Source organism: Vombatus ursinus, unplaced genomic scaffold, assembly GCF_900497805.2.
Source record: "Vombatus ursinus unplaced genomic scaffold, bare-nosed wombat genome assembly UNPS02014799.1, whole genome shotgun sequence".
NCBI lineage: Eukaryota > Metazoa > Chordata > Mammalia > Diprotodontia > Vombatidae > Vombatus > Vombatus ursinus.
In genome coordinates this window covers 1510311-1522617 of record NW_020954577.1, presented here as the reverse complement: position 1 = coordinate 1522617, position 12307 = coordinate 1510311, and the positions used below count along the sequence as shown (strand labels likewise).

At 40.2% G+C, this 12307-nt stretch overlaps 1 protein-coding gene across 1 annotated transcript in view; it reads left to right on the top strand.

Annotated features, from left to right (window-relative positions):
• LOC114050505 (cytoplasmic dynein 1 light intermediate chain 1) overlaps positions 1 to 12307 on the top strand; it is a 52789-nt gene that overhangs the window by 20713 nt on the left and 19769 nt on the right. The window contains exons 3-5 of the mRNA XM_027872255.1: positions 5594 to 5713; positions 6406 to 6636; positions 9960 to 10126. Coding sequence (XP_027728056.1) covers positions 5594 to 5713; positions 6406 to 6636; positions 9960 to 10126 — 518 coding nt within the window. The remainder of the gene's footprint in view (positions 1 to 5593; positions 5714 to 6405; positions 6637 to 9959; positions 10127 to 12307) is intronic.

The window sequence follows — 12307 nt, the reverse complement described above, 5'->3', positions numbered from 1 at the left end:
AGAGGACGTAGCTTTAGAGTGGGTGTGGTGGGGTGGGATTGAGGGAGCAGGTGGAGGGCTTGAGCCATGACAGCTAAGGGTTCAGAATCACTGGGATGGTGGGAGGAAGGATGGTAATCACGGAAGAATGAGTAGAAAGGAGAATGGGGAGAGGAGAGGTCCTTGGGCAAAGGGAGGCCCAGGTATGGAAATAGAGTGGCATGGACAGGCAATCGTCTCCTATGTCAGGCTGGGCAATTCAATGTCATTCTCATTGCACCAGCACAATTCTCTTTCTGTCTAAAAGACATTCTGGAGAGCTTCCCATCCTACTCGGTCTGCCTTTCTCTATAAAACTTTAGACCATGAGATCTTACCTATCCTTTGTCGGAACACTTTGAAATCTGCCCTCTTCAAAGTCAGAGTGTATGTCCGACCAAGGCTAGCTTTCTCCTCTTTCAGTACCACGAATTCCAAAATGGAGTGGTTCCTTCCTTTTCCCCCTACCCCAGGATTGGCCTCAGTTCTCCTTTTGCAACCAGAAGGATTTTGAAAAACATCACAAACCTGGCACAGAAGCGATCCAGGAGCAATGGGGGAGGCAGTAGTGGTCTGGGCATTTGCTAGAGCTCTTCCTCTTTCCGAGCATGTTATAATTCCCTGATTTATGTTAATGATGATCTCATCCTTTAGAAGGTAGAGGACCCAACCAGGCTAACTTCGGTTTGCTCATCAATGAGGACACATTGCTGTTTCTACCAACGTGGATCTTCATTCAAGCAGCTTCTCCCTTTTCCTTCCTACATTTCCTCAGGAGTGTATCTACTTAGTGTACAATGCCACTCTACTCTCCCCTCCCCTTTTTTCACTTATCCTGTTCCTTTTGCATAAGATATGTTTTTCCAGAGCCACGTTCCAGTCATATGACTCGTCTTGCCACATCTTAGTGATAGCTGTGAAATCATCTTTGCCTCCTTTCCTCAAGCATCTCTAGTTCACCTTTGTGTGCTTCTAAATAGAGAACTAGAGTCATAGGTTTTTATTAAAACTGATTCCTTTTAAAATGTAGTTTCTTATGAATTTCTGGGTATCACTACTCATGCTTTTCCTTGTGCTGTGGCTACTGGCTATGATCTTTTTCCATTTAAAATCCTTTTGGTAAGATATGCAAGATTACATGCAGATATATTCTTACTAGTCCATGTTATAAGTATTTATCCATCTCAGGCTTAACATGTCATTTCTGTATTTTAAGCTGTGATTCACAAATCCAAATCCCTATTCCCAGACATCTTCTTAACCAGTTCACTTCCCAAATCCTTTTGTAAGTAAGCAATTACTCCTTATTTTATTTTTATTACACACACATACACATGCTCACTCCAATTCAATATTTTTGTTTATTGCTGTTACTGAAAACATTGTATTAGTGTGAGAATGGATTGTCTGTTGGTGGCCTTTCAAATGTGTAGAGTTTAACTGTCCTTGTATTAAAGTTTAAAGTCCAAGTCTAACCTTGGTTTGGGAAGGACAAATAGAAATCCTTAAGGATTGGAAGGAATTAGAGGAAAAGAAAAATGTTTTTGTATAATTAGGGACTTGGATGACTTCAAGTGAGATAGAATAGTTCTTTGGTGTGGAAGATATGGAAGAAAAAAAATCAGACTCCGAAGTCAGTAGTGTTTGGCCATCAGAATGGAAGTCTAGTATGTGTAACCCATAGAGAACATGAATCAGTCTAATAGGTCTTTGGCAGGTATCAGATGTTTTAAAGGCAGCGTCCTCTTTTAAAACTAGTTTTGACTCCAGTAGAATGAAAAAAATGTAACATTTTATTGACCGAGAATGGTAAGTTAAAGTTTCTCACTTCATAAACAAAGGCCCAGTACTTTATTTTCCAAATTCTAACTTCCTAGGCTGGCTAAGCAAGCAAGATTCTGTCTTTTCTTGAGAGGCAACACAGTATAGTGGAAACAGTGCTGAGCTTGTAGTCAGGTGATGATGGGGTTTGGATCCCACATCTTGAAACTTACTAAATGTGTGATCCTGGGCAAGTCACCTTGCTTCTCTGAACCTTCATTTCCTTGTCTTTAAAATGGGATATCTGTAGCATTAAAGAATAAGAGAATCTGAATTGTGAGGGTTCTCAGCAGTCCTCTGCAGGCCAGCTCATACTGAGACAACTTACATCTTGTATAATATTCCTAACAAGTAGTCATCTAGACTTTGCTTGAAGGCTTTGTTATAAAGATTAAATTAGGTAATGTAATAATAGTAATGATGATGATGATAACTAATATTCCTGTAACACTAGTTGGTGAAAAAGCATTTATTAAGTTTCTCCTATGTGCCAGGCTCTGTGCTAAGCACTGGGGATACAAAGAAAGGTAAAAGACAGTCCCTGCCCTCAGAGAGCTCCCAGTCTAATGGGAGAAGACATCATCTAAACAGTTGAGTACATAGAAGCTCTGTACATGCTAACTGGAGGATAACTAACAGAAGGAAAGAATTAAGGGGGTTGGGAAAGGGTTCTTGTGGAAGATGGGATTTTAGCTGATACTTGAAGGAAACCAGGGAAGCCAAGAGGCAGAGATGAAGGCAGAGAGTTCCAGGCATGGAAGAGTTTCAGTGAAAATGTCTAGAGCTGGGAGATAGACTGTTTCATTCAAAGAATGACCAGGAGGTCAGTGTCACTGGAGTATAGAGTGCTTGGGAGGAGTGATATGAGGAGTAAGAATAGTGGAAAGGCAGAAGGGGCCAGGGTATGAAGGACTTTGAAAGCTAAGCAGGATTTTATTTTGATCTTGGAGTTTATTGAGTGGTGGTTGAGAAGAGGATCACTTTGTCAGCTGAGTGGAGTGGGGAGAGACTTGAGACAGGGAGGCAAGCAACAGGCTGTTAGAGGAGTCCATGTGTGAGGTGATAAGGACCTATACCAGGCTGTTGGCAGTGTTATAAAGGTAACATTGACAGGTTTTGTCAACTGATTGGATGTGGGAGATGAGAGAGTGAAGAGTCGAGGGTGACATCTGGGCTGCAAACCTGGGTGACTGGGAATATGGTGGTACCTTGGACAGCAACAGAGAGGTTAGGAAGAGGGGAGGGTTTGGGGAGAAAGATGATGAAATTGGCGATGTTCAGTTTAAGGTGGCTATGGGATGTCTAGTTCTAAATGTCTGATAAGCAGTTGGAGATGCCACACAGGAGGTTAGGAGAGAGGTTAGGGCTAGATAAATAAGTCTGAGAATTATCTCAGACAAGTGATAGAGGAAGTCATGGGAGCCGATGAGATCAAGTGAAATACTTTAGAAGGAGAAGAGAAAGGCCTAGGGCAGAGCTTTGGGAGACAGCCATGGTTAACAGGGCTGACCTGGATAATCTAACAAAAGAGACTGAGAAGGAGTGAGGTCAGATAGGTAGGAGGAGAACCAGGAGAGACCAGTGTCACAAAAAAAACCAGAGGGGAGAATAGTAATCAGTAATGTCAAAGGCTGCAGAAAGGTCAAGACGGGGGACTGAGGAAAGGTCATTAGATTTGGCTATTAAGTGATCATCAATTTCAGTTGGATGGTGAGGTCAGAAGCCGGACTTAAGAGAGTTAAGAGACTGAGAGGAGAGGAGAGGGAGGAGAGGCATCAGTTGTAGACGGCCTTCTCCAGGAGTGTAGACAGAAAAGAGAGAAGAGATGATAGAATGGTGGCAAGCAGGTATGAATGCATCAAGTGAGAATTTTTGAGGATGGGGCAGAGGTAGACATGTTTGTAAGCAGTGGGGAAGCAGCCTGTAGAGAGGGAGAAATTGAAGATGGGATGATTAGGGACAGTCTACTGGAGAAGACAGGATGTAATGGGGTTGCTTTAGCAAAGAGAAGTACCAGTCCTTCATGTGAGATGGGGGTGAAAGAGGAGAGAGTGACAGACTTCATCTGGGTGACATGAGGTGACAAGGACATAAGAGGGAGCTCTGACCAATTGGCCTCAATTTTTTTCAGCTGAGAAGGTGGGGGCAGGAGGAGCAATAGAAGAGATAAAAGGAATAAAAAAATTTGGATCCTGTCATCGTGGTTTTGTGTTTTTTTTTTTTATTTTTGCTTCATTCAGTAGAGTGTGCATTGGAATGAAAGCAAAGCTTGGTAAGAGAGTTCCAGGCTTGAGGCTTGACAGAGCAGGGTATTCAGTGGGATAAGGAGGAGAGACTTGAGAAAAGACTCACTAGAACTGAACTGGTTCATCAATGGGGTCAAGCTAGGGAAGGGAGGGGAGTGTGGTCAGTGCAGGGGTGATAGCCTGGAAAAGAACCGAGGAATAGAGGATTTTGAGGTGATGAGGAGAAGGAAAAATAGGTTTTAGGATTGCAAGGCAGTGGGAAGAGTGGAAAGACAACAAGCTGTAGTCAGATAAAGGAGTTTCAAAATTCATAGACATGGAAGGGTGTGCATTATGGGTGATGGCAACATCAAGGGTGTGACCGTCTGTCTCAGTGTTGCTGAGTTAGTGGGAGGAGTAGGTTGTGGGAAATGAGTGATTTGAAGACCTGAGAGGTTAAGTTGTTTGAAGGGAATGAGTGCATTTGTGTATGTATGTACATATATGTTAACTTGTGTGTCTATTTTTATATTGTGTAAACTCTGTGTGTGTGTGTGTAGTCAGGAGTTGGAGAGAGGAGAAAGACTGAAGCAAGCACTAACTCATTGAGGAAAAAGAGAGTGGAGTCCTGGAGGTTGGTAGCTAACAACCACCGGAAGCTTGATTGGGTGATAAATAAGAATTATATGAACCTCAGAGGAAGCAGGGTTATCAAATGATGGTAGAGGGAGAGTTTGGCAGGGGCATTGGGGAGCAGGGAGTGATCCAGCTGCCCCCACCTCGAGCGGGGACTTAGGGGTGTGAGTGAAAGGGGCAGTGGGTGCCGCAGAGGGAGACCAGGGAAGCTGTCGTGAGGAGGGAGCCAGGTCTCAGTAAGTAGAAGAAGGCAAAGGTTTGAGATGAAAGTTGTTTTGTTAACTTTTGGAACAAGCATCCAGGAGAGCACAGTGCGAGGGCCGGGCAGCTTTAGAATGGAGTGCTGGGTTGAGGGGGCTTGGGTTAAGGGAGCAGGCCCTGGAGGATGAGGAGCAAAGAGGAATGATGACCCTGACGACTGGGAATCACTGGGAGGGAAAGGGTGTGAGGGGTGGGAGTATGTTAGTGACCGAGTTCAGAAAAGTTATCGATGTCCATTGGGGCTCGCCCTGCGAGGGCTTTGTGTGTGTTTATATGAATATATGTATATGTATATGCATACTCACATATTCTCTTCATTCTCATAACAGACTTGTGAAATAGATTCTATTGTTATCTCCGTTTGACAGATTAAGAAGCTGTGGCCGAGTTCATCACTAGTACTTTGTGTAAAACATAAGAAGGCAAAAGGACTAGAGAATGCACAGCGGCTTTATTTGTAGTAGCAGACAGCTGGAGATTGGCCAAATCATGGAGTATTAGGAAAGGGGGATATTATGATGCTGGGAGTTTGGTTTTTTAAATTAAAAAATTAAGTGTTTTAAGGCATACTTATTACAAATACTTTAAATTTCTATTCTGATCTAAAATACCTTTCACAAATTTGTGTCTAGGTGAAGATGGAGCCGGAAAGACAAGCTTGATAGGGAGAATCCAGGGAAGAACGGAGGAGTGCAAGAAGGGGAGAGGGGCAGAGTATTTGTACTTGAGTGTTCATGATGAGGACAGAGATGGTGAGTAGTGACCTGATTTGTCAGTGATTTGTGTCAGTGATGTGCTTGTTAAAATTATAGAGATCTGCATTGTATTCAGTCTTCTACTTGGGTAAACTTCAAGAGAATTCTGTGCTTTACCTTAAGTATCAGGTCCACAGACTGCAGTCCTTTGGACAGGGCCTTAACTTTCTGGCCTTCCTCTGATAGTCCTTTCATTTTTCATCTCAGATGCTATTTAAAACTGAACTAGCGTCCTGTTGTACTCCTTACCTTCCTTGGTCACTCATCTAGTCTCTGATACCATTCCCTGACTTAAAAAACAAAAATTGTCTCATCACTTTAGTGAATTTACTAAATGTGTGCTTTGCACATCCTCTCTTGGGTGAATTGTAGATGAGTCTTATGTGTAAATTGGTTGGGGCACATGCACAAATGTATGCCTATTGGTGTTTGGTGATTGGGAAATAGGGAGCAGGAGGAGTCAGATAGACTGGGCCTCTAGCATGCGGCTCTTTTCAGAGAAAACTTGCTTAATGAATAGATGGTTACCTTAAAGATTCTATTTTTACTTTGACATTCCCTCTCATGGAGAATACAAAGAATGTTTAAAAATAACGTTTTTAGTTTGATGATGAGATAATTTCATAAAAGTTTATGTATATCCTAACTTTTGAAAACATTACGAAAATCTGTCTTTCATTTTGGTACAGATCAAACAAGATGTAATGTGTGGATCTTAGATGGAGACCTGTATCACAAAGGGCTCCTTAAATTTGCAATGGAAGCCAACTCTCTGAGAGACACTTTAGTTATTCTGGTTGTTGACATGTCAAAGCCTTGGACTGCTTTGGATTCTTTACAGAAATGGGCAAGTGTGGTGAGAGAACATATTGATAAGCTAAAAATTCCTCCTGAGGAAATGAAAGAAATGGAACAGAAATGTGAGTATGCTATAGAACTACTAATATAGAGTTTTAATTTTGTGCGCATACATGCTGGCATTTAGATTTTAGTCGGTGGTATTTGGAAAATGATTATCAAATTCATGGTGTACTTTTTTTTTAATCCTATTAGTATGAATAATTATTTAGATAAGGACTTTGTTCCATTATCGTAGGAAAATAAGCCTTGGCTCCCTGGTTTCAAGGTAAAAGACTAGATTTGCCAGTGTGCTTTCATGTGTGTTAAGATCATAAACTATAATTAAGGTTGTAATTGGAATTTAAATAATAATCTTTTAAAATAACTCTGCTTGCGTTTAAAGCTTAGCACATGAATTTTTTGATCTCTCCAGAATTTAATTTTAAATTCTCAACTCCATTATTATCCAATTTTATTGTGCTATAATGGTTTAAAATTGTGTTTAGTCATAGAGTCACAATCATAGAACAGACCTTTAGCTATCACTTGATCCAACCCCCTCATTTTAGAGGTAAAGAAACTGAGGCCTACAGAAGTGATGTCATCCAGCCAGGTCAGGCCTCTCCTGGGACCTGAGCTTGTGCCTGCTGAGCACCACCCCATTCTTTCAGATGTGTGCTGTGATAGTACAGCTAGCTGAGTAGTGATTTCGTTTCATAAGCTCACTTGTGTAATCTGTTACGTTAACCAGGGAGAGGCGATGTCCCAGACATTATGATTGACAGGAGCCACCCTGGTGGCTCAGTTGTTTCTGTGATTGCCTTTTCTCTTAAGGATGACTGTTTGGCTTACCCCTGTGGGCTGCAAAGGTGAGCAGGAGGGAATTGGATGGTTGCAGCTACCATGCTAATTTTGTGTATTTAGATCCATGGGATCAGCTTCCTTGGACAAGAGAGAAGAGGAAATAGAAGCCCAGAATGTGGAAGGAACATTAGCATGGCCCGGGAAGGTGCCTCTGATCCCACTGCTTAAAAGATCCATTGGGGCTACCACTGTTAAGGGGCCCCATGAAAGTCATTGTCAGACTTGGAAAGGCTTCCTGGGAGATTAAGCCTCTTGTGCCATTTATTATGAACAACTTTGAGTCAGAACAGCACCACACTGTGCTGCACTCTAACACGCACATTTATCTGATGGAGCTTTTCTCAGAATAAGATGCCAGCCTGGGGAGGAATGCACCTAGAACTTGTGTCCATTTTACACGTGAGAAAACCAAAGGGCAGGTCAGGGAAGGGAAGTATTTTGACCACATCTCAGATTCTCACCACTGTCTCCTCTATTGCATCTTGGGGTATTGGGGCAGGAGAGAGAGAAGAGAGAGGCAGGCCTGGGTGGTCTTCATCCACTGGGTGGCAGACGTGCTGCCACGTGCTGCCACATGCCCTCTGTGGGATGGAGGAGAGACAGGACCAAAGACACACCTTTTCTGTTTTTCCCCGTGGCTCTTGCAGAAGCATGGATTTTTGTTCTTGTTTTTTTGTGTTAAAAATGTTCTTTTTTTGGTACTTGTTAAAATCCGAATAAAAAAATTAAAAATAAACAAAAGTAAGTATAGTAAAGCAAAACAGATCTGCACATCAGCCATGTTGAGGAGCTGGTTATTTAGCAGTAAAAATCACTGCTGCCCACTGCACATGACTTGATTAAGATTTTGGAACTAGTTTGGAGTACTGAAAACCTCAACTGTTTCCTGGAACTTCTTCAGCTTAGCTCATTGGCTCCCCCCTCCCAATTCCAATCCAGAAAGAGGAGGAAAAAGAAGAGTAGTCAACTCCTTCCTTTTCGTCTCCTCCCCCTTTTCTTATTAGAATGATAAACTATTTCCAGAATTTGCCTTTTCTGTAGGAAATGATGTTGTAATCAGGAATAGCTCGGCTAGGAGCTAGATTTAATTAAGACAGCATCGTGGTACGCTTACTGTTTTTTAAGTTGAATTTAATTTTAGGTTATTTCACTGTAGTCTTTCCTATTAAGAATATATGAATAAACAACTCTTTAGAAGAGGTAAAACAAGTGTGTATTCTCCCTAGCCAAATGAACATATGCCTTTCTTCTGGAGTTTTCCTCACCTTGTAATCTTGAGCTGTCTTTACTTTCCTTGGAAAAAATAACAGCTCAGATTCTTGTAGAGCTTTACTGTTTACAGAGTCACCTTCCTCTCACTCATCTTGTGAGTCAGGTATTACAGCAATGAGTATGAGAAAAGAGGGTCAGAACGGTTAGGGGGCTTTGCTCCTCGTCATCCAGCTAGTAAAGGGGAAAGCCAAGACTTGAATACACGTCTTCAGATTCTCCGTCCATTGTGCCCTTCATAAGCAAGGAATCTATTTTAGGATGGGATGTAGTTCTAAGAAATGTTATCTATTAATCATTTACGGGTCAGTGGCTGCATAACTGGCAGATTTTGCTGACTGGTTTTAAAGAGCCAGTTTCTACACACAGGCTTAAATATGTGTATGTATGTATATGTATAGTTAGTGTCAGTAATCATAAAATGAATCCATACATATTTTGTTGTTATTCAAAACAATATTGCTTCTTTCTCTGAAAGTGCTATTATTTGGTGTTTATTTTTATGTTTATCCTTTCAATTATCTTGTGGAAGTATAGTTTAGAAACGGTATAAATTAGGTGACTTGCCCACAAGATTTACTATTATGAAAAACAGTCTGGTATAGTGAATAAAGACTTTGAAGCCAAGAAGAACTGGGTTCAGGTCTCACCAATGACTCATGATGGTGATGGTGATGGTGATGGTGATGACGGTGACGATCTGGATCCAACAGCTAGTATTTATATGGCACTTGAAGGTTTGCAAAGTACTTTCTGTGCATTGTTTTATCTGATCCTGACAGCCTCGCTGTGAGCTAGGTGCTACTCTCTCCATTTTATAAATGAAGAAACTGAGGCCGAGAGCAGTACAGAGCCTTGCCCAGGTGTCTACGGGCCTCTAGACTCTCAGTCTGGCACTTTGTCCACTGCACCATTAGCTGCCCCAGGCCACAGTCGAGAAAGTGCCAGTCTACACTGGTAGAAGTGACTAGTTCTTCCCTGAGAGTTTCCTATAGTGATGGAATCACAGGTCCTGTGCCCCGAGCCAGTCCCTTTACCTGCTGTAATTACAGAGACAAAACTGTTACCTCTTTTCTCCTTGCCTTCCAGTTGAATGTTGTACTTGTCCTCCCAAGAATTAATGTTATATTATCTTTATTCATTCATATCATCTCTTTTACATGGCATAATTCAAAAAAGTGATAAATATACTGTGCCCTTATGCCTCAATTTTAGTAGGAAATATAAAAATGAAACCATTATGAACTAAATTGTGTTATTTGCTTTTTAGTGATTAGAGATTTCCAAGAATACGTAGAGCCTGGAGAAGATTTCCCAGCATCTCCACAGAGAAGAAGTACATTACAGGAAGATACAGATGATAGCGTCATGTTACCGCTGGGCGCAGACACGCTTACATATAACTTAGGTGTCCCGGTGCTCGTAGTTTGCACAAAGGTTGGTGTCCATGTCAGGACTAGTGAGAGATACAGGATTCTTTTGCTTTGGAGGCGGGGGGAGAAGTGCTTTTTCGATGTGAACCTGACCCTACATAACAATTATTATAGCTTAATGGGAGAAATATTTTACAAATTTCAAATTCAAAATTAAAATTCAAAGTCTTAATCCTAGTTAGTCTTTTAAAGAGAATGTAATTTCAAAAATAACTTAAGTCATTTACTTCATTACTTATTTTTGTAACCAATAGCATTATCCTATCACAGAATGGGATAAGTATTAGTAAAATTATTTGTTGTTGTTCAGTATTTCAGTCATATCTGACTTCATTTTTCATGGCAAAGATACTGGAGAGGTTTGCTATTTCCTTCTCCAGCTCATTTTACAGTTAAGGAAACTGAGGCAAACAGGGTAAAACGACTTGCTCAGGGTTACCCAGTTTATAAGTGTCTGAGGCAGGATTTGAATTTAAGAAGATGAGTCTTCCTGACTCCAGGCCCAGCACTCTGTGCACTCTGGCGCCACCTAGCTGCCCTAGTAAAATTATACCTGCTTTTATCTTTGTTAAATAAAAATGAGCAAAAGTTAAAAACCTCAAAAATTTTAGAACCCAATTTTTTACAGTTCATGGAAAATTTAGATATAACCGGGTTAAAATTTACTTGTGCACTAATTTTGAGATAAGAATTTGATAAAGGAGTGATGTAAATAAAATTTCAGGGTGTGGGGTGGCTATCACCTAGGTTAGAGGACATATTTCTTAAGTATTTTGGCAGCATTCATTACATGCAAATTGCTCTTACTCAATGATTGATTAAAAGTAGTCTGATGGACCTTTGCTCTGAAAGACACTTAGTTCAGTTCATTTGTCATATCCTGCATTGAAGTAATAAAGCTACATTTACTTTTTGAAAAATTATGTATTTGAAATTTCCATGTCTCTTCCAGTATAGGTTTATGAACTTTTATTGTGTATCAGTAATAATATACTTAAGAATTTCAAGTCAGTGATTTGCAAATAGCTTTGGTCTTAAGAAATTTAATTTTTATCTTGATCATTTTATTTTAATTTGAACCTTTTAAAATTCTACTCTTAAATGCATTACAAGGAAAGGTGACAAAATACTGAACTATCAGTACTGAAAGATAAACAATTTCAAAATCATCAAACTTAAAAATTGTTTTTCTGTCCTTGAAGTTCCTCATAGTCATTTTCTAATGAATGCATTTTTGCTAGGTACAGTTAAAAAATTACATCACTTTTTCCCCCGTTTTATTTTTGTTAATCTTGATAGGTAAGCATTTCTAGGCAGATCCCATTTTCACCATGATGCATTCCTGGAAAGTGTGTCCTCAGTGGATCTCATTTTCCTATAAGATCAGTGTTATAATTGGGGAAAGTATTATGAACCAACTGTACGAGCCTGAAATGAATCATAGACTCATAGGTTTTTAGATTTGGAAGAGGCCTTTGAGATCATTCTAGCCCAACCCCCTTACTGCACAGATCAGAAAGTGGAGGCCAAGAGATGGTAAGTGACTAGCTAATGGCAGACCTCATTGACTTCCAGGCCAGTGTTGTTTCCATTGTAGCACACTGCCTGTTCCAGTCAGAGCTGTGAATAATTTGAAATTGTGATCATGTTCTTGTAATCCTTTTACAAGGATGAATAAGAAATGGATAAATGAATAGAATGGGTATAAATTGTGTAGTAAAACATATTGATCCCACTGTACTCTAAAGTTTATAGCATATCGGTCTAAATGTGATCTAAAACAAATAGGCTGTCATAAAAACGTTAAACATTTAATTCTTGCCCATCACTTATGGGAAAATTTGGATGGTTCAGGTTTCTTTTAAAAAGCTGTAAAGGGCGTTTTGTTTAATGCCTTATTTTTTTCTTGATAAATTTCTTTTTAACAAATAGAGCCCTTCAGAATCATTCCAGTGTTCTTAGAGCCATGATTTTCAGAAGTAACCTGTTGTTTCTCTTTGACCATTAGTTGTCATGCCTATGCTTTGGTAAACCTTTGATTAATTGAGTAAAGGTGCAGAAAACTGAAACATTGAGGTCAATAATTAAACAAAGTCATGAAGAGATTGGCCAGTTTTGAAGGGCATGAAAGGTGAGGTTTTGCTTTTATATCTAGATGGATCTTAAGTGAATTTTAGATTCTAAA